We start from the raw sequence: 22156 nt of genomic DNA on the forward strand, positions 1-22156 counted from the left end.
TTAGGAGTCAAATGTGAATTGAAACCAATTTCCGTACCCCTAAAGATACTTCTACATTTTATTTAACATACTCGCTTTTCCGATTCGTTTAACCGAAATCTACATAAAAATTGATCGGATTCGGCTATGTTGGACGCAATTTTTAAGAGTCAAATGTAAATTGAAGTTGATTTTTGTGGATATTATAGTTTTTTAAATTTAATTTTCAATTATTTTTACTATTTTAAATGATTTTAGTTATTTTACGGAAATTTGTATAGTCATTTTAGTATTTTATATTTTTAAAACTATTTATTATTAAAGATCAATGAACTATGGATAAATAGGTTGTAGCAAGTCACTAATCAGATCGGTTGTTGGTTACACACCGAATTGAAGTATATTTGATCCTCAACCTACATCCTAGATTTTTTTTAATCGAACGTACCCACCTTCGGGGATTTGTGGATGAGCAAACGTTTAGGGATTTAATTAAGGATGAATGATAATGGTGTTTTTGTTTTTCACTTATCCTCTATTAGGTTAAGGACTTAAATCAAACAAATTAAAATGTTTTGAGAATATATGTAAAAAGAAGAATGATGTCACCTCTTTCTTATTTGGCCAAGGACTTAAATCAAAATGTTTTGGGGAATGTAAATAAATAAATAAAATAATGTAAGTGGATTATGGGAATTAGTTTACAAAAAGAGATCTATCATGGAAAATATTTTGCAAAAAGAGATCTAATTTGGGGAAAATCTCCATTCAATACGGCTATTTAAAACCTACGCAGCACACAATCATGTCTCTCTTATCAGACATCTGCTCTATCAGGATCGTCTAGTAAAAGCCTCAGTTATAACGGGTAACTAAACATGTCCCGAAGTACAAACGCAGGATCGGTCTACAGCCTTTCGCACTAAATAGCTCAGACCGATTTCTAGATGATTTCATCCGGGGTCGGTTTTCTCATGTGAAAAGATGTGGCCTTTGAGGAAAAGAAGGACGAGATTATAAGATGAAGTAGCAATGGCAGAATACAGGCACAGAGAAGTCAGTGTTGGAAGACAAAGACGATGTAATAAACAGTGGCCTTCAGATCATCTGAAAAAAGCTTGAGGTGGGGAATAATTTGTACGGATGCCTACAGAAGCTGGTCGCGTCGTGGACGCTTTTAACTTTGTCCGACGATAAAATATCCCTAAGCGACCAGAGGATTCTTTTTCCAAGACAGCAGACTCTATGAATTATAAAACCTACATCGAACTTCTCCGACTGATCAGTCAAATAGGGAATTTCATGATCTACAAACTAATCCATGAAATGTGAGAAAATCCTTCAAAAGGCTCAAGTTCCGTCTTTCCAACTAACTGAGATGCCAGAGATCATGCCAGAAAATGTTTCGAAAGGGCACAACTCTAGCAAGGTATCATGGCTGTATAACAAGCAACGACACCGCCAGAGAAGAGAAGATAATGAGATAAACAACGATACATGCACTATTGGTTTAAAAAATGAAGCAGCAGTGAGTACACCGGTAGATAACAATTAACTCGTCATAGAATATGCTTAATTTACTTAGGGTAAGTCCTCCCAGAGGACAACTTGCGCCCGCGGGAACTACAAATTGCAAATGCTTAAAGCACCGAACGAACTCATTCCGGATGTTTACTGCCTTCAGTTAATATACACCAAGAAGAGCCAGTTTCAGTACAAACAAGCGTGTGCTTGTGTCTGCTACTCATCCAGGTGTAAGAACTTCCTCAGAAATGCCAGCTTATATGGCATAAATCGGGTTTACCTCCGAATCAGTTTCTGAATGACGCCACGAGTTGGTTCCGCTTCTAGAAAACTTCATTCTTTTCCGTACTGCTCGGATTCGTTTCGACTTCACCACGTAGTAAGTCATAGTACTAAGAACTCCAGCCATTATAATTCCACCAATAACTGTCACAAGAATAGCAGCCCACCTGTTATGCCGACCGACCACGATGTATGATGAAGAAATAAAAGCCACTGTAGTGCAAACAGAGGCAAGCCACATCAGCTTATTGATCACCTCCACAACCCTCCTCTCAGATTTAGTCTCTCCTCTGACAAGAGTGATTTGTACCACGACAACAGCCAATGAAGTGAAGAGCGCGACAGCATTAAAGATGAAAAAAATCTTAAATGATGTGCTGCTCACTACCACAGCCATCCCGTCGGGATTGTCTCCACCTGGAACTGTAAAAATGGCAGCAAATGCAACTGTTGCAAACAACACCGCAACAACTGTCACAGAGTTGGTAGCGTTGTTGATCCCTACACGGTGAAGCTTCCGCAACTCTTTTGCAATCCCGTTCACGTTCTTGTTAGTCTTCCGAGTCTGCTCAAGTTGGGTATGTACATCATTTTTTATCTGTGTCACAGTTTTTCTGAGCTCATCACGTGGCTGGTTCAATTCATTGGCCCTTATGGCACCACATCGGGTCAAGCAGTCGCTTATCTCTGCGGTCTCTTCCGAGAGGGGAAGTCCCTCAGCTATATCAAGAGCTGTTTTATGGTCTCTTGTCAACGCGTTCACATTTGTATCGGGGAGGTGTAGCAACTCAGTGACAATCTGCAGAAGGGCCAGAACAGTAGTGACAAGTTAATGGTATCACAAGCAGAGGATATTGAACTATCTGATATTTGGACTCAAGATGGAACTGTAACCTCAGCACGCTTCTTCCGAGTAGCTACATGCAATGCTGTATTGCCAAACTTATCAGGAAGCATCACTATAGCTGCATCGGCTCCAAGGAGCAACTTCACCACTTCACAGCTAACCCCTTTAACAGCCATATGCAATGAAGTTTGGCCTTTCTTATCCGTCCTTCTTGCCAGTTGGGGATCCTTCTCGAGCAATGACTTCACAATATCAACATGCCCCTGGCGCGCAGACAAATGCAATGCATTCTTCCCATTGGATCTAGCAATTTCTAGCAAGCTAGGATCTTTTGAGAGCAGCTCTTTGACGACTTCTGTATGTCCCCTTGCAGCTGCAGATACCAGAGGTGTTGCATTTGATGGGCCAAGAGTTCTGCTCAACCCAGGATCATATTCCAAGAGCACCCGGACAATGGCTGCACAAAGTAAACCCAAATCTCAGGGCGTCATTTTTGGCTTGAATTTGGAAATGATAGATTATAATAAGCACTGAATAACTTCTAATTCACTTATTAACAATCAATTATCAATTTGAAGTAGAATGCCACTGACAAGTTTCAATTTTTTCGCATGTCTATCAGATCAAACTAATGTTGGTCTTACATGTCTTATGGATATAAAAAATAACAGCTACCATGCAAAATCATTAGACATGTAGCTGCCAAAGACTATTGGAAGCGTTTTTCAGCTGTCAGTTGATATCAGAGGTAAAAAGTTATTGGATCAGGCTAGGAGATGTTAACAGAGGAAGGGGGAAAAATTTATATATTAAGATGACATATTCATAACTGAACTATACCTAGGTGACCGCTGCTGGCGGCGATATGCAGTGGGGCAAACCCAGACCGGTTCTTAATTGCAGTTCCCTCCTTCGTAGAATGCTGCAAGAGCTCCTTCACCACATCGAGATGTCCCTTCTCGGCCGCGGCAAACAGCGCTGTCTCTCCCAACTCATTGACCTCATTGACCACGGAGGACCTTATCTCTGCCACCTCAGCATCGAAATCTGCACCGCTGAGAGTCCCCATCATCTGGGCATCGATCTCGCCAAGGATCTGCTTAACTGCTGCCAAATCACCCCGCTGTGCTGCCAAGTGGAGCTCGGTGTCATTGTGGCGGCCTGTCACCTGCTTCACGTACTTCTTCTTTCCTGCCTGATCGATCCTCTTACCAGAATTCGACAAAACCAGGGCCTTGCCGGAGTTGGAAACCACAAGTGCTTTGCCCGAATTCGAAAGAACCAGGGAGGGCGTGGGGGAAGAAGTTGTTACTGCACTTGGCGAAGCGACGGAAGAAGGCTCGGCTAGATTGAGAGGTTTTAGGCTGAGTTTTGGGCCAAGTCCCTTCTCCAATTCTTTCCAATTCAATCATGTTCAAAAGAGACTAGAATTATGCTCACCGAAAATTAGAAAAGCTAGTTAACCATCCAGTATGCAGGTGCAAACACGAACTTCAGATTAGAACAAAAAATGGAGCTGTATGCGAAATTTCTTCGCCATTACGTCTTCTAGAGCAAAAAAGTGACAAAAGCAGCAAAATTGAGCCTCCATTTGGACTCACTTGTCAGATTCTAGAGGAAATGAAGAAGGTAAATTGGAACACTGCAGCCTCATATCACCGTCTGCCTACAAAAAAAGGCTTGTTTTCGCGACTCTCGTGCTACATTTTCTTCCGATTTCCAGCTCAAAAATGACATTTACGATAAAAATACAGAAATCAAGCTAAAACTTGCTGCAATTCTGCGATCAAATGCGACATTCAGCAGGATTTTCAGAGGGTAGAAGAGGGGGAAATTGGGGGAGCCAGGCGGGATTAGGAGATCGGAAGAGCAGTTCATACCTTCCACCGAAGCGGATGCCATTGGAATGACGATGAGATGCCGAATGTTTCACGGAACTGAGCGGAGGAGCATGGTGGCCATGGCAAGAGGGCGACGATCGGAGTCGAGTGAGCGGAGGTAGAGGCAAATCGGAGGCATTTGCCTGCCACTCTGACTCCCCGTTGGGCTGTTATTTTTATTTATTTTTAATTTCTGTTTATTTTGTTAAAATAAAATAATTGAAATTAATTAAAAAAATAGTTAAGTGGGCGCCACAATAGCGACTTGTTTGGGTGGAAAGTAACTGAATTTCCCTCATATTATTATATCCACTCCCCAACTGAAAAACCTCAGCTTTGCAAGCCTGTCACTCGTTGACGTGTTGTTCGCATGTCAGCATGTGGAAGTCCGAGGTCGAGCCTGTCGTATGATACAGGAGAACAAAACATGTAGTTGGCCGACCGACGGTTCGCGATACTCGTGGACATGGTCCATGATACACGTCGAGACATTCCCAATATGGCTTGATCTGATTCGATTTTGGATGTAAAGTGAGTGTTGCACATTCATTTGGTCCTCGCCATCGAATTATATAAGGTGAGTCAACTGACATCATAGAATTTTATATTTAATTTATATATTGTAATCCACGTGATCGATGACCAGCACTCGTACTCTTGAGTACCCATGATCTTAGAATAGGACCCTAACTCTGACTTTTCGTTGGACATTCGGCAAAGTCCATAAAAGATCGAAGCAATAATCAAATATTGACAATTTATCTGTTGATCACTGACCGTGAGGCGAAATCGAAGACTTTTTTTTTTTTTTTGGTTACAAGATTTTTTGATATTACCGACAATGTCCAATCACTTTATTATTGTGGTGGAATAAAAAGAGGAAAAATGCATGAATATTCCCTTTCTTTTCATTTTCCACGTGCTGGTCTTTCCTATTCCCACTCATGGACAAGTCCTAGCGCTAATGCCGTGGACACGCATCGACATCGACATTAACTTATGAACGCGCTTTGACTTAAATTTCTTCCCACTTGTATAATTTAGTGCAGGGCGGCCGGCCCGCGGGATGATGACTCGCACCTTTATTTTAGATATGTATTTTTTCGATAATAAATTCATTATAATTAATTTTTGAATAAATTGCACTGATGGTCCAAAATATTTTACAAATATTTCATTATGATCCAAAAAGTTTTTTTCGCTACATGATAGTACAAAATGTTTCAAAGTTGTTTCATGATGGTACAAACCGTCAATTGGCCCTAACGCCGTTAACATTTTGCTGACATGGCGCATCCTATGTGTCACTTTTGTTACGTGGAACCAATCATAGTGCGCCACATCATTTAAGAGAAAATAAAATTTTAAAAAGTCCAAAAAAATAAAAAAATAATTTAAAAAATACAAAAAAAGAGTAAAAATTTTGAAAAAAAAAAAAAATATTTTAAAATTTTGAAAATTTTGAAAATTATTTTTAAAAATTTAAAATTTATTTTATTTTTTAAAAAATACAAAAAATAATAAAAAAAAATACAAAAAAGAGTACAAATTTAGAAAAAAATAAAAATTTATTTTAAAATTTTAAAATTTTGAAATTTTAAAATTTTTTTAAAAAATTTTAAAATTTAAATTTTTTAAATCCTTTTTTTTTTTTTTTTTTTTCCTTTTTCTTTCCCCTTTCCTCTTCCCCTTTTTTCTTTTCCTATTCCCCTTCTTTTTCCTTTAAAATAATTTTTAATTTTTTTCCCTTAAAAGTTTAAAATTATTTTTAAAAGTTTTTAAAATTTTTAAAATTATTTTAAAATTTTCGGCCACGTCAGTGAGGAGGTGACACGTAGTAGCCACGTCAGCGTCGGCTTGACGGCGTCAAGCTCGAGTTGACGGTTTGTACCATCATGAAACAACTCTGAAACATTTTGTACCATCATATAACGAAAAAAACTTTTTGGACCATAATGAAATATTTGTAAAATATTTTGGGCCACCAGTGCAATTTACTCTTAATTTTTTAAAGTTAGATTCTCTCAATTATTCGACATTTTTTTTCAATTCAACAACACAATTATTATTTTTTTATATTTTTTTTCAAATTCTCTCACATACTTCTCCAAATTAATTTTTTCTTCATCTTCACAAATCAAACTAAATCAAATTAAATCGAATTAATTTAATTACCAAACGCTATGTTAAACCTTTTTTGGGCGAATCACTTAACTAAAGTTTTTCCTTTCAGTATAATCGCAAAATATCTTGTGCATGTAGATGAGATTAGTCCTCATTATCATTCTGACTTGATATTTTATAGAAGACATGGATGTCATTTTGTTGAATGACCTTGTCATCAACATTTTATAATTTGGAATTCCAACATAAAAGTCGATTTAGATGGTAATAGATGCTCAATTACTACTTTGTAGGGGATGGGCTGAGAACCCATAATGATACAAAATTTTATCATGTACATTTCTATTTTTATTGGAATTTTTAATGTAAATCTTGGTATTCATAAGAGCAATTAGTCCCGATCAGTCAAGTTCAAACTGATCGGCTTATTAAGTGATAAAATTATTCTAACACAAAATTGAACAAAGCGATCATGGTGGAATCTGGTATTTTCTATTAAAAAGGGAAATTATATTTGATTTTCCTTTAATTTAAAAACATTATTCGAAAAAGGGCATAATCGATGGTTTCCCATTTTCCCTTCCCCCCATCGGACCTTTCCCTCCACAGCCAATTTCTACCGACACCACTCGCGCCAATCCCGACGGTTTCGGCTCGGTCAAATTTCTCGCCTCAGCGGTCCTCTGGTCCAATCGCCACTGTCAGGACCGCCAACCCCCGCCACTCTGACCAGCTCACTCGGCTAAGAGAGAGAACGGCGAGGGTCTACAGGGGGATACTCTCCGGTCGCCGGTCCCATCTCATCTCATTCAATTCGAGTTCAGTTTCTCTGCGGAAATCTAAGCCGCTCCTTTTAATGGTGTGATGATATAATAAGCATTGATAGCGCCATTAATGGGCAACTCCCATGGCCATCGCAAGTTCCGTAACAGCGCCCCGCACAACCCTAACCCCTCCCCCAATTATTACGCTCCTCCCCCATATTTATACCGTCCTCCCGGTCCGTCGTCCTCGCAGATCGGCAACGACGCTGCTCCGAGAATGACGTCACTCCCGTACGGCCACGTCGACTCCAGCCTGCGCTCCCTCGCCGGCCAGGCCGAGGGCTTCGGCCGCTTCGCCGTCGGCGGCCTTCACGGTCCTTTGTACCACGTCACCACCTTGGCCGGTACCAAAAATTTCGCTCCTTTCTCCCTAGCCATGCTCTTTTCCTTCTATGTTGTGTGAAAGGCTCTACCTTGAAAATGACGGTAGCTGATTCATCATGATAGGATCCTCTTCTGTGAGCTCATTTCTGGTGAACGGACGTGTAACCGTGGAATTTTATGAATGTGATGGTTTTCGGACGAGGAATTTGATTTGTTTTGTGGATCTACTTGTAGATGATGGTCCGGGATCGCTCCGGGATGGATGCCGCAAGAAAGAACCACTTTGGATTGTTTTCGATATTTCGGGCACCATTCATCTCTCGTCTTACTTGAATGTCTCATCGTACAAGACCATTGATGGCCGTGGCCAGAGGATTAAGTTTACGGGGAAAGGTTTGAGGCTGAAGGAGTGTGAACATGTCATCATCTGCAATCTAGAATTTGAAGGTGGAAGGGGACCTGATGTTGATGGGATTCAGATAAAACCCAATTCAAAGCACATCTGGATAGATCGTTGTAGCCTCCGAGACTATGACGATGGCCTGATAGATATAACTCGACAGAGCACCGATATCACTGTTTCTAGGTGAGTTTAATTCGTGGGATTCTCTATGAACCACCTTCGGGGTACACTAGTGAAACAACAATATGAAAGGTCGTGTTTCGTTTTATTTCTAGGTGAGTTTAATTTGTGGGATTCTCTATGAACCACCTTCGGGTACACTAGTGAAACAACAATATGAAAGGTCGTGTTTCGTTTTATACTAACCGAGCTAAGCATGTTTTCAAATCATTTCCAAACACTTCCACTATGTTCTTTTGTCAATCAGTATGATCTTAACATTTTTTATGCGGTGAATTTAGGTGCCACTTTTCAGCCCATGATAAGACAATGCTCATTGGAGCAGACCCAACTCATGTTGAGGACAGATGCATCAGGGTGACAATTCACCATTGTTTCTTTGATGGCACCCGACAAAGGCACCCTCGAGTTAGGTTCGGGAAAGTACATCTGTACAATAACTATACAAGGAATTGGGGCATCTATGCTGTTTGTGCTAGTGTAGAATCACAGGTGATGATTCATACGCCAACTGATGTGCCTAATTGGTTTCAACAATTATGCCAACTTTCATGAATTGTATTTTGACTTTTAATCTATCATGTATTTCCGGCCAGATATATTCTCAATGTAATATCTATGAAGCGGGGCAGAAGAAGGTGTCTTTTAAGTATTACACAGAGAAAGTAAGTTTTCCCTTCTTTCCTCATGATGGTAATGAAGCTTCATCATGGCTGATGGTAGTATAATTTTGGGAATTACTTGAACGTCTTCTGATGGTAATGGATGATCTTTTTTGAGTTAGTTGTCGATGTAGTTGGCAATGTTTTTAAAAATCAGTCATGTGTTGAGGAGTTCCTTTTATTTAAAAGGACGTCTGTATTCTCACGACATGTTTACTAATATAGGCGGCAGACAAGGAGCATCCACAGACAGGGCATATAAAGTCCGAGGGGGACCTGTTCATTACCGGAACACAACCAGGACTAATGTCTGAACCCAATGAACGCTGTGTCTTTCACCCAAGTGAGTTCTATCCCGCATGGACAGTCGAACCCCCCACGGACTCTCTCAAACAGGTCCTTCAACACTGCACGGGCTGGCAGTGCCTGCCACTGCCTGCAGATAAGGGTATACCAGCGTAGCTTCCTTTGGAGAAGGTATTTGAAACTACAAATATATACTAAAAGTTTTCACCTTGAGTTCTGCCCTCTACTGCATGTATGTTGAAATCCTTTGACTCTGTGTGGATTTCTTCTACTGAAGAAATTAAGAAGCTGTTCTTGTTTTGACATTGTTTACTATATACATCCTTGTCCTGGAGGAGAGATGCCATGTAATCTTGTTTAGTAATTGCCTTTTTCTTCTTTTTTTATTTTTTCCTAAATGTTATTGCTACTTACGGCTCCTAACGCCGTACGGTACTCTTCTAATCATCCAGAATAATTAATTTTATTTTTTGACAAAGACCCGGAAAATAATTGATGTTGACTGGATGTATCTCGAGACAAATGACTTTTCCTATGGTTCGATTGTAATACGAAATGACGTAGGACTCGAGAGTATCACCATCGAAAGTCCATGGTTGACATTAATTAATGTGTATATAATCTCTTCGATTTCTGAGAGGGCTTTCCTAAGGGAGTAGTCTTGGTTCCTGTTTTTCCTAGCGCATTGAGAAGATGTCCCCAGGAACACATGAAACATTCAAGTGGGCAATTCGTGTCGTACTTTTAAACAACCTCTTGACATTTTCAAATTTCAATAGGTTCCTCTCCCCTATGTGGGGGATATCCCCAACCACGAGAACAATATGAATTAACCCAACATCTGACTAATTCCTTTTTTTTTTTTTCTTTTTCTTCCATAGTTTTATTTTCCGGTTTACTTGGGAAAGTCCTGGACTTATCGAAGGATAGGACAATGGACACCAAAGGGGGAGTGAAAAGTTCTATCGAGGATTAATATTATATTCAGAACCACTTAAGTCCAATATCGAAAGCAAATATCATCCGAAGTCATCGTGGGCTCGAGTTTCAAAGGGAGCAAGTTGAAGTCATTGCCGTCATTTGACAGCATATATTGATATTGATGGCGTCAAAGCCGTAAATTAGAGAGGAGAAAGATGCGTAATTGTACGATGAGCAGTAAAGCGGTCAACGGGAGGCGTCTATGATCGAGTCAGGTTAGGGAAAGTGCGTACGTACATCTATAAATTAACTATACTTTTACATGGCGTTTATGATAAGAATTGAGGCGAGTAGAACAAGGAGGGAATTTGAATTTGAGGGGATTAGAATTGTGAGTGTGGCTCCATTTTTTTTTGTTTGGTTCCACCTCGGAATAGATAAAGAATGGGATAAAATTAAATTTCGAAGACTAAATTGCCCTTTCAATATATACTACAGTCGTGCTCGTCGATCATGTTGTCGAGGTCCTTGTCGGTAGAGACGGTGATGAGGGAGTCAAGGTCCTCATTGGGGAGCTGGTACTTGAGGGTGAAGGGACGGGTCTCGTTGCTGATGATGCGGGTCTGGGGATGATCACGATGCAAGTCTTGCTGCCGATATAGCAGAGGGACTTGTCGTGGGGCCTGGGGACGATGTGGCCGCCGTAGCTGCACATCAGCCGCAGCTTCGACGGCGGGGGCAGGGAGGTCGGGGTCCCAAATCTGATAAGACCCCAAATCTTCTCAACAATACAACTCTCACCTTCAAAGACCCTCATGTTCCTAGCTTTCCAAATAGAATAGAGATGGGCATTCAATGCTAGCCTAACACGGGAGACAATGCAAGATTTGCCTGTTGTTATGTATCACTATGAATGTTTAAAGCCTTGTCAATGCCAGTAATCAATTTATCCAATCGATCATATGAACATCAGCATGCTGTTTGTGCTGGCATAAAGAATCACATGTGATGATTCATACGGCAACTATTGTGCCTAATTTGTTTGAAAAATTAAGCTCACTTTGATGAATAGTTATTTTGACATTTTACCTATCATATATTTCCCACCAGATATAAATTCTCAATGTAAAAGAGGCGACTTTTTTAAGTCACTCAGAGAAAGTATTGCTTCTTCCCTGATGATAAAAATGAAGCTTTGTCATGTAGTAAACAGTGTTAGTTTGGGAATTACTTGAACATCTCACAAGGGCAGTTAATGGTCTTTCAGACTCAATTTTCCGATCAGCCATGTTTCGAGTTCACTTCTAAATAATAATGATGCTGTAAGTTCCTCACAATATGTTTGCCGATATGCGTGGCAGACGAGGAAAACATCTGCAGACAGGGCATATAAAGTCCGAGGGGGACCCTGTTCGTTACCGGAACACAACCAGGACTGATGTCTGAACCCGATAAATGCTGGGTCTCTCGCCCAAGTGAGTTCTAACCCACATGGACAGTCGAAAGCCCCCACAGGCTCCCTCAAACAGGTCCTTCAACACTGCACGGGCTGGCAGTGCCTGCCACTGCCTGCAGACAAAGGAGATACCGGCATAGCTTCCTTCGGAACGGTATTCAAACTAAATATATACAGTAAAATTTTTCAGCTCGAGTTCTGCTCACTACTCTGTGTATGTTACCCGAGTGTCATGCGGTGAGTCGGGAGAAACATAGTATAGTTATAAAAGTAGCTGCAGTGATATTATTACATATATATGGCTACAAACGGCACCAGATTCTGTATGGCTAGGGAGTATATATATCATGGCATTTACGCTGGTACGCTTGACTAGTTATGATATTCGATATGGCCTGCATTCATTTCCTTTTAACCTCTATACTATTTTCTGTACCTTTTGCAGCGTCGCATTAGGTGGACTTTTCTTTCCTGCATGTCATGAGATTTCGATAATTTTTTAGACTCATTTTCAGCTGTTCATAAAGCTTAGTCGACTCTTATGGTTTAGATGAGAATTCTAATAGTAATCCCAAGTTCAGAGGAAACAAAAAATAAAATGTGAAGCGCGAGTCGCAAGAAGCGATGACCGTGTTCTATTCTTCACAATCCCATTGCATCTAGAAGGGTAGAACTCTCGAACCCGGATCGGTCTCAGTTTCAGGTCAAAAAATGCAGTAAACATTTGTGAGGTGCTATCGATGTGTTTGAAAAATATTATCCGAAAGGGATTTGATTTGATTCGACTCGGGCGGTGTTCATTGATTGAAGCATGTAGAAGTCCTATGAGTTGTTGGATTTCATTGAACTAAAGAAATCGAAGCTGTTCTTGTTTGACATTGCTTATTATGCATGTACATCACGTAATCTTGTCTATGAGTCGTTGTTTCCCTCTTTTGCAAATTTTATTGCCTCATTTTCAAAATGTCGCCACTGGTCACTAACGGAATGGCTTCACTTTACCAACCCCAAAGTTCGCGTCAAGCTCAGATACGTACGGCTCCGAATGCCGTACGGGCGTACCCTTTGATTTACCTACAATAATTTAAGATTTATTTATTTTGGCAAAAAGCCATAGGACAAAAATTAGATGACAGCGACTGTATATGTCTCGAGACATGCTCTGGTGATTTTTAAATGTCCGAGTGATAATGGTTTATTTATTTTTCAAATCAAAATTTTACTCCACTCAACTTTTTTTTTTTAATTCAACAACATAATAATTACCTTTTTATATTTTTTTCAATTTAATAATAAAACTGCCTCAAATACTTTTTCTTAACCGTTATTACAATTAATTTTTAAATTTTAAATTCTTCTAAGTTCTAACTATTTATTATTTCTCTTATCATTTTCTCTAATTTTCTCATATATTTTTCTTAGTAATTATTACAATCAACTTTTAATAATAAAATTTTCCACCTGCTTTGTCTTCAGTTTTTAAGCAGAGTAACAACTCTACTCCGAAATCGAACGCAAATTTAAGGATTTCGAATGGACACTATAATAAGCCTCTCAATAAGAAAAAAGGGATTAAAAAAAAGGTTCATGGAACTTCTCGTCCATATCAATGATGCTTTTTTTTTTTTATGAATGGCGAATTTCATTAATCAAAGTGATTACATCTGAGACCATTAACCCAGTACAACATGAGAGACTAAGCCCCAAACTCTACCCCAAAAGGGGAACTAATTAATTGTGACCAAAATCAGAAGAGTTAAACATGTGACCGACTAACGTAGCATTTACAATTTTTTATGAGAGACGGGGGTAAACACTCAGCTTCGCTTTTACATCTGCAAAGACCTTCTGAACTATTGCCGCTGGAGGAGAGATATGCTTTTGGTAAATTTTGACATTCCTCTCTCGCCATGTACAGTATATGTAGTGAGTCCAAAGTTTGATATGACACTATAATAAGCCTCTCAATAAGAAAAAAAGGGATTAAAAAAAAGGTTCATGGAACTTCTCGTCCATATCAATGATGCTTTTCGTAGTAACTAACCTTCAAATAGTTTGATATGAAACGAAACGGATTTGTTCTCCATGGCGTCACATTTCTGCAATGTTTTTATTTTGATACACATGATATAGGTTGACGATTAACATGTATCTCTTCGACTTGGGAGAGGGCATTTTCTAATGGATCGTTGGTTCCTACTTTTCTTAAGGCATAGAGAAGATGTATCATGATCATGAAAATATTCAAATGAGCAATCCACGTCATATTTAATAACCTCCTGACGTTTTCAATAGGTCGTCCTCACCCAATATGGGAAGTTATCCCCACCCATGAGGTGAGGGCAATGTGCATTAATTCACTATCCGACTAATTTCTTACTTTACTCGAACTTATTAGAGATACGAGAATAATAAATAAATAGGTATAAAAAGTTTTACATATAAATATTATTTTTAGAATCTCTTGATCCTCATATCAAAAGCGAACTATAATCTTTTAATTTCATATAAAAGATAAGTATCACTCCACTAAATTTCTTTCAAAATATACTAATATTCATCTTAGGTTGCAGTTTCAAAAGGGGCAACTTGATGTAATTGCAGTCATTTGACTGCAGCACAATAAGCAATGACTGATGAGGCCAAGCCATAAATTAGAGAGGAGAAGATGCGTAATTGTCCGATGAGCAGGAAAAGTGGAAAAGTGTAGGGAGTTGTTAAAATTAGATGTTGTGGCCCACCCGCAGTTTTAGGTCAAAATCAGGGCCTCGTTGTCCAAGTAAAATAAGTATGGGATTCTTGCATTTGATAACATAGTAGAATTTGATTTCAAGAGATGAAAATAAAAATAGTTGAAAAGTTTTATAATTAAAATTGATGAATAAGATAAAAAAATAATGGTTATATTGTTGAATTGAGAGAAAAGTAATGAATAGTTGTGAGAATTTAATATTAAAAATAAGTGTAATTTATTAATATATTGAAGAAAAAATAAAAAAAAATAATGATTGTATTATAAAATCAAGGGAAAAGTAACATGGAATTAAGTTAAGTTAAATTTTATTTCGTTACCAAACAGAGACCACGGGTCTTCGAATTTAGCTCTCTTGGGTTTATGTCCACATAATGCATGCTGCTATTCTCATGTCGAATGATGGATCGAGTCTAAGATTGATGCGTCAAACGATTGATCGGATGCAATGCTAGGTTTAATCTTCAACGCATTAGTCCTGAAATATTTTGGAGAACTTAGAAAGGTAAAAGGTGTTTTAATAATCTTCTTTATATTAATGGGTTTCTACTATGACAATTTCTCATTGGACAAAAACGTAAAAAAAGAAAAAGAAAAAGAAAAAAAAAGATTTGTTGTAGTATAACCTCGTCCTTGTAGTAGTACTTCACATATAATGTACTTAATTATTTTTAGGTAAAATACAATATAGTATTGATAGCATACGTTATGACCTTTTTAGAAGTATTACAATTTCTATTTTCATGTGTTCTGTTGTAGTGACAACTTGTCCTGCTAGAAAAACCATTACAAATTCTTGCTGAAGTTAGGGAGTTTATGTCCAGGAGCTCGGAATTTCAGGTTTCTCGTACTTATACGGATGGTAACTATGGCGGATTGACTTGTGCAAAGAGCATCATCCTTTCCACTTGGCGTTCATTTTCTTCACTCAATCTCGAACAAGGCCACCTTACGTTAAGTGATATTATTGGGGTCTTCGTACCCCGTTTCCATGTGGTGTAGTTTTATTTTATTAGGACACGTGACCCTCCTTCTAACCAAGAAAAGAAAAAGCAAATGTTAATTCTCTACCGGAAAAAAAAAAGCGCTATTCCCAAAAGGAATAATTCTTTACATGAATCAAGTATGATTTTTGCCTATCGTAAGTACAACATAATGAAGGAAACGAGTATATGTCTGTCTATGGAGCTTTATGGTGCCTGAAAACTCAATCACGGTTGGATTTGGCCTTTGTTATATGTCAGAGAACGAGCCAATCCAATCCAATGATGGAAGGTACTTGAAGGTACCATAACTGAGCGATACAGCAGAATTTTTTGTATGTATAGTTCGCATATGATGTCAAAAATGATCCCGGCCGATTGATCGAATTGGTCCGGTCGCTGTGAATGGACTACAGGCTTCAGTGAGATGTGTGGGAGCGCCGCCGATGTGACGACAAGGAGGACGAAGACGAGGAGGCATTGCTCGAGTCACCTGACCCGAAGAACAGGTCCGATATGTAGTTGCCGATATCTTGGGGAGCAAATCTTGCAAACGCCACGCCATTTCTCTCCCCACCGACGGTCAGCCTGTGAATGTCGTAGAACGCCTTGTATGCCCGCCCCAGCTTCCTCTCTATGGATGCCTTAATATCGTCCCGGAGATTCGGGTCCGGCACCACGGCGGACCTCTGCTTCCGGTATGCCTCCTCGAAGCTCGAGTTGAAGCTCCTGAAATGCTCCCCAGCCTCTGCCGGATATAGCGGCGCTGACGGATCCTCCGGCAGAGTGGACAGCACGGGCTCCCAGGCCAGCCGCGCGTAGTTGGCTGCGAACTGCCGCACCTTCTTCTCGTGCCTTGTGATCCAGTCCTCTCCGAGCAGGGAGTGCAGGTTCGATTCCCGAACTTTTGAGACGACGTGCTGGAGGTTGTTCGCGAGGAAGAGATACGATAATGAGATGTCTTTGTACCGCTTCGCCTTGCTGTCAAGCTTGCATAGGAGAACGAGGATCAACCACGCGATCCGCTGTGATATCACCGTTGTGGGACCATCTTCCCTGTGCGGGCTGTCGAAGTAAGATTCTGGCAATGGAGATTCCGCTGGTGCCGGCTCATCGCCGAATATGTCCACCACGATGTTGCTATAGTCCGCGAGAAGGGAGAGAGAGTTCATCGACTGGACTGTCAGCGGGTGGACTCCACCTCCTGAGACCAGCGATTTTGAAGAGCGCTTCTGCATCGAAGCCTCGAAATCGGCTAGCATTGCCCGCACCGACTCGCCAAGTCGGACGAGCGCAGTGATGGCCTGTGATCGGACGGTGGCGGTAGACTCGAATACAAAGATCGATTCAATCTCCACCCAGTGTGCGGAGATAGCATTGTACATGTCGAGCAGGCGGAATATCTTCTCTGGTGACGATCTTTTGCTCCGGGCCACAAACTCGGGGAATCCGAACAGTAGCATCGCTCCGTCTCTGGATATGGCACTGAAGCAGGACTCCCGGATAGTGTCCGACGACGCAAATACGTGATCGCAGAGGATTCGCTCGCCGGTAAAGAGAGTCCGCATCGACACCTTCACTGCGTCTAACCAGCTCTTGATCTTCACCTCCAGGACTTCCCAGTCCATCTTCCCGATCCGCAAGTGGCTCAGTTTCTCGACCCCCAGACGGTAAAGCCCTTCGTCGATGATCGATTTACGAATGATTTGGTAAATGCTGACGCACTCCTTCGCATAACCTGACGTGATCATGCACTCCGCGATGGACCTCAAGTCCGCCATGGCGACTGAGGACGCCTCCTCGACCTCGAAGATGGAGGCTCCAGCAACACTCGCATCATCCTCCGGCAAGCCGTCATCAGAGTAATCCGAGATGCTTGACCTCGCTGACACGCGTGAGGACCGAGCAGACACCGACTCCGGGTCCAAGTGTGCCCGGTTCATCGACAGAATCTGGTAGAACTCCTTCTGCAGCCTCTTCATCGCGACCTGCATCAAGCCCTGCGCCGTCACAAGCTTCGCCGAGGTCGGGTCCTCCAACAACAACGCGTGCATCGCGCGCTGCAGGCCATTCACGCACTTGACAAAGTGCGCCGCCTCGCGCTTGTTCTCGTAGAAGAGCGACGTCACCCTAGCGTAGGTGGTCGCCTCAGGGTTCCACTTCTCCACCATCACCGCCGCCTCTTGGATGATCTTCTCGATGGCCGAACCGGATAAGCTGCTGACGCTGCCCCCTCCGTGCCGAGAAGTCGGCGTGGAAGGAGCTGTCGTCCTCGAGGGCGAGGCGAACGACGGCGTTTTGGGGTGGAAGCAAATGCCCCTCATTACTTTAACCGGCATTAACGGACGGTAGTTGATGGTTCTCTCGCCGTCTCTCCGTTTCCGGTTAATATCGCCGGGGAAGTGCTTTTTCAAGAGAGAGAAAATTCCAATGGAAGATTACGATTTGCGTGGGGGTATATATAGACGACGGGAAGGGGTATTAAGAGACGGAATGACGACGCCGTCGTTGGACATTTAGGACGTTTGAGGGGTCGCGATGAGACTTTTTCACCAAGTCATGACCCCGCGCGTCCACGTGGCAATCACGCGTGAGCTCAATTTTCCGAGTAAGAATGCTAATAAGTGCATTTTCCTGAAAAATGGAATGAAACAATGGTCGCAATGACATATATTAAATCGTCCCGTTTATTCATCGAAAATAAAAACTTATGTTAAATCAATAACAGCTAAAACAGTCCTCCTTAGACAATTCAAGTATTATAAATAAAGAAGATTCACGATGAATGATTTTTACTCTTTAGTAAGTCGATTCGACTCAAATTGCATTAGTCGAGATTTATTAAACTTTTCATATACCATAATGCACATCGGAAAAATTACGGCTAGCTAAATAATTTATTGAAGCAATATGGCTAAATAATTTATAATTTGTACACCAAGAAAATATTTTATAATTTACATAAGAAAAAGAGATGCAAAATTATGTGAAATTAAATTTTTTCTCCGAAACTTTTCGTCGAAAAAGTATCTTCACCAATCAACACGAGTTCGTTTCGTGCTATGGCACGTTATTAAGAATACATTCAGCACGTTACTTAGATGTGGCCATCTAAACTGATATGCTGAGATCTGACTTTCGACTTTATATAGCTAACTGTTTTTAATCAGGGGGGAAAAACCACGATGCAATAAACATATAGCTTGTAATTGTAAATCGTACATATGGAGAAAAAAACAAAGAAAAAGAAGCTAGTGGAATGGATGGGAGGTCATCTCGAAGCACAGAACCGCAAGACCTTAGTGTCTCTTGGTGGCCGATACGGGAAACAAAGACTCTTCTATATCATTAAGTTTATGATGGTAACCTAGAAAAACCAAACGAGTCTTGCGGAATCAATTACTCTTGATATTTTCATATCAACTGACATATGTATAGGCAAGTCATGATGTATCATTTCAACATTTTCATCATTTAATGGTTATACCACTTGTTTATAATTAGGACCGCGCATGATTTCTTATTCGTTAAGGAGAGATTTGACCCGTAACACTCAGAGGTACCGTCTTCCTTCACATCAATCAGTTTTAAGAGGAATAAAAAAAAAATCTTTTCTATTCACCAACGGAAGGTATTTAGAACCGTCGTGTCGGACGATACGATTTATAATTTTTTTTTTGGACTTCGACCTCTTTATTCACAAAGGAAAAAAAAAATCAACAATATTCGAACTCATCAGCTTTTCCTCCCAATTCTACAAAAGAAAATTGAAATTAAATTAATTAAAATACAAAAGACTGAAATATTTCATACCCCTAGCTTTTCAAGTATGAATTAATATACAGTGAATCACTTATTGTATGCCTTCTATTTATAAGAATTAGGATAAACACATGATTCTGGGAGAAGTTAATATTTAAAACGACAAAAACGCGGGCTATTCCCTCTCGTCGAATTTATCTTTTTAAGGGTCAAGCATTTAATTATTTACTCAATTTGTAAATCATCCAAGGAAATAAACAGCAATTGTTTATGTTTCCTTCCTTCCCTCTAAGGGGAAGTCATTGAATTCCATTCTGGTGATGACCAAAGGAATTATGTCACAGATGGGGCATCGAGAGGGGACTTGCAGGTCCGGGTGGGGTACGTAGGGATGCGGATGGTCATGGCTGAGTGGGTTTGCTCATAATATTGGCATGGCTTCCGAATTGACAGCTGAGTTATGGGTAGATTATATCGGGTTGCAGCATGTGTGGGAGCTTGGGCACAGGTTTATTATTGTAGGGATGGATTCGGAAGTAGCTCATAAGCTACTATCTTCAAGTGAACGGTGTGCTCCTCATGTGGCCCATCTTTTTAATGCCATTAAGGGTGTCCTCCAACTTAATTGGTGCCTGGAAATTCATCGTACCTACGTGGGAGATAATGATTATGCTGATTGGATGGCTCGAATGGCATTTTATCTGTCATTAGGCTCTCACTTCTTCCCTAGCGCTCCTAACGGTATATTAATATGCTGCTGTTTGGCGACACAATGGGAGCTTTCTCACGCGGTTTTTGTTTAGCATACTTTTTCTTTTCTGTTCTATATCCCTTTTCCGAGCCTAGGCTCTGCCTTGCTCACCCAAAAAAAGAAAAAAGAAAAAAGGAATTATGTTACTGATGTTCTTCCTGTCTTGTTGTGGAAGGTCATCAATCGTTTTTAGTCAGTCTGTACACCGTCAGCTAATATATCATCATGAGAAAAGGGGAAACGTAACTATATTTATCGTGACCATTAAAAAAGAAAAAATCAACCAGAAGTATTCTGAGAGAAAGAAGATTCGCGGGCACTACCAATTTTCCTTGCTTATCAAGAAATCCTTTCGTGATACCACGACGTCAAATAATATGAGAAAACACCAATCAAATCATAATAAACAAAAGAATTGAATTGTGTTACTTTACTTGAACAATTATTATAATTTTTTTTTAATTGTAGCGATTTTATTGAACTTCCACATTATATTATTTTGAAGTAGAATTATTTAAATTGTTTTTTGTTTACTTGCATTGATTAATTTTTATTGGCCAAATGATGATCAGAGACTTGGGCAGCAAATTTTCCCTTTTTTCTTTTCCATCAAGCGAATGTGACTGGGGAAGGTGTTATTTAATTTATTTGTTTAGTATTTTCTTCATAAGTTCATTTATTTATTTATTTAGGCCATATTTATTGCGGTACCCGCGAAAGAAAATATCTCGTTGAATGTCAACATTTATAATCATTAATATTCATTATGTCCCTAACTAGGAATTATTCTTAGTTTCCTCACGGATGCAAAAAGGTCATATCGGCAGCTTGCCGGCAAGTGGCCGTAAAACCCAGGCGGGATAAACCGGAGTTGGAGACTCGAGCCTTGGCCAGACTGACCCCCGCGGCTTGCTTGGTCTCGATATCAAGTGGGATCTTAGCTTTGGCTGCAGCTCATTCTCGGGTCTTCGGGCTAAGTCGATTCGACACTGCTGATTGAAGACCAATGAAATATTTCGACCTAGTTCAGCATGTGGAATTAAGTTCGATATAGAGGTGATATTTCATCGGTGATCACATGAGAAAATATTAAATGATCATATTTTATAATGATGTAATGAGAAAGAACCAATAAACTCACTTCAATTAAGAAAACTTAATATAATTAATCAAGTGATTAATACTTATTATTTAATTTATGCAATTTAATTGATATTTCTTCACGTCATGTGACGAAATAAGATCACTGAATAATCTCTCGTGATCCCCACCGTTTGATTTCCAGAAAAATCGATATCTTGTGTTAGAATCATCCCGATTAATTATTATGTATGATCTCCCATTGCATATTTCCCACTAATGAGTCAACCTTGGCATAGTTGAATTAGTTTTATGGCCGAACTATGGGGATTAAATGTCTAAAACTGCCAAATTCCGTTCGTTAATCGCTCGCTACTTCAATTTTTAACTCGAATGGACAGTAAAGACAAAATCAATAGATTAGAGCCTTCCACGCTGAACTTGATCAGTTTTATTATTATGCCTTTGATCTATTTTCAATAGTTTGGCGCGTGATTTTCCTAATTACCCCCCAATTTTTTTTTCAAACTATTAAGTCTATTATTGGGCACGTGAGGTTTAATTTTCTTCTTCTCACGAATGAAAATGAAACTCTGTGCTTTCAAATAATATAGAATATTCGTTTTCGAATGGACAGTAAAGACAAAATCAATAGATTATTGATCAGTTTAATTATTATGCCTTTGATCTATTTTCAATAGTTTGGCGCGTGATTTTCCTAATTACCCCCCATTTTTTTTTCAAACTATTAAGTCTATTATTGGGCACGGGAGGTTTAATTTTCTTCTTCTCACGAATGAAAATGAAACTCTGTGTTTTCAAAGAATATAGAATGTTCGTTTTCGCCCCTTTAGACCAAAAGTGATTGGTAAGTGTTCCCTTTTCCCAAACGATCTTGTGGTGGTGTCTTCCGATCTCTTCAAAAAGGACCAAAAAAAAAAAGGAAATAGAAGGAAAAGAGGGTTTGTTTTTTAAGTTGATTGTGACCCTTTTTAATCCATGAAAAAAAAATTAAAACCATTTTTATTAAATTAAAGGAGGGATATAATTGATTCAACACCTCTTCTTTTTAAGTAAGGTTTCGAAATTAATTTTTGTGAATGGAGAAATTAATCA

The 22156-nt window shown here is 39.8% G+C and overlaps 3 protein-coding genes across 3 annotated transcripts; 1 reads left to right on the top strand and 2 right to left on the bottom strand.

The window, feature by feature from the left end:
• Positions 1–1445: 1445 nt before the first annotated feature.
• On the bottom strand, positions 1446–4990 carry LOC116207518 (ankyrin repeat-containing protein ITN1-like). Its single transcript, XM_031540492.1, has 4 exons — positions 4513–4990; positions 3473–4027; positions 2680–3089; positions 1446–2584 (listed from the first exon to the last, which is right to left on the bottom strand). The coding sequence occupies exons 1-4, from the start codon at positions 4532–4534 to the stop codon at positions 1760–1762; spliced, it is 1812 nt and encodes a 603-aa protein (XP_031396352.1). The 5' UTR covers positions 4535–4990; the 3' UTR covers positions 1446–1759.
• A 2195-nt stretch (positions 4991–7185) lies between these two features.
• LOC116207520 (probable pectate lyase 4) lies at positions 7186–9779 on the top strand. The gene is made up of 5 exons (XM_031540493.1): positions 7186–7804; positions 8019–8370; positions 8649–8859; positions 8964–9032; positions 9255–9779. Exons 1-5 carry the CDS (start codon positions 7531–7533, stop codon positions 9489–9491), a joined length of 1143 nt encoding a protein of 380 aa, XP_031396353.1. The 5' UTR covers positions 7186–7530; the 3' UTR covers positions 9492–9779.
• Positions 9780–15253: 5474 nt separating this feature from the next.
• LOC116207014 (exocyst complex component EXO70H1-like) lies at positions 15254–18123 on the bottom strand. Its single transcript, XM_031539861.1, has one exon. The coding sequence runs from the start codon at positions 17784–17786 to the stop codon at positions 15867–15869; it is 1920 nt and encodes a 639-aa protein (XP_031395721.1). The 5' UTR covers positions 17787–18123; the 3' UTR covers positions 15254–15866.
• Between the last annotated feature and the right edge of the window lie 4033 nt (positions 18124–22156).

Source organism: Punica granatum, chromosome 5, assembly GCF_007655135.1.
Source record: "Punica granatum isolate Tunisia-2019 chromosome 5, ASM765513v2, whole genome shotgun sequence".
Taxonomy (NCBI): domain Eukaryota; kingdom Viridiplantae; phylum Streptophyta; class Magnoliopsida; order Myrtales; family Lythraceae; genus Punica; species Punica granatum.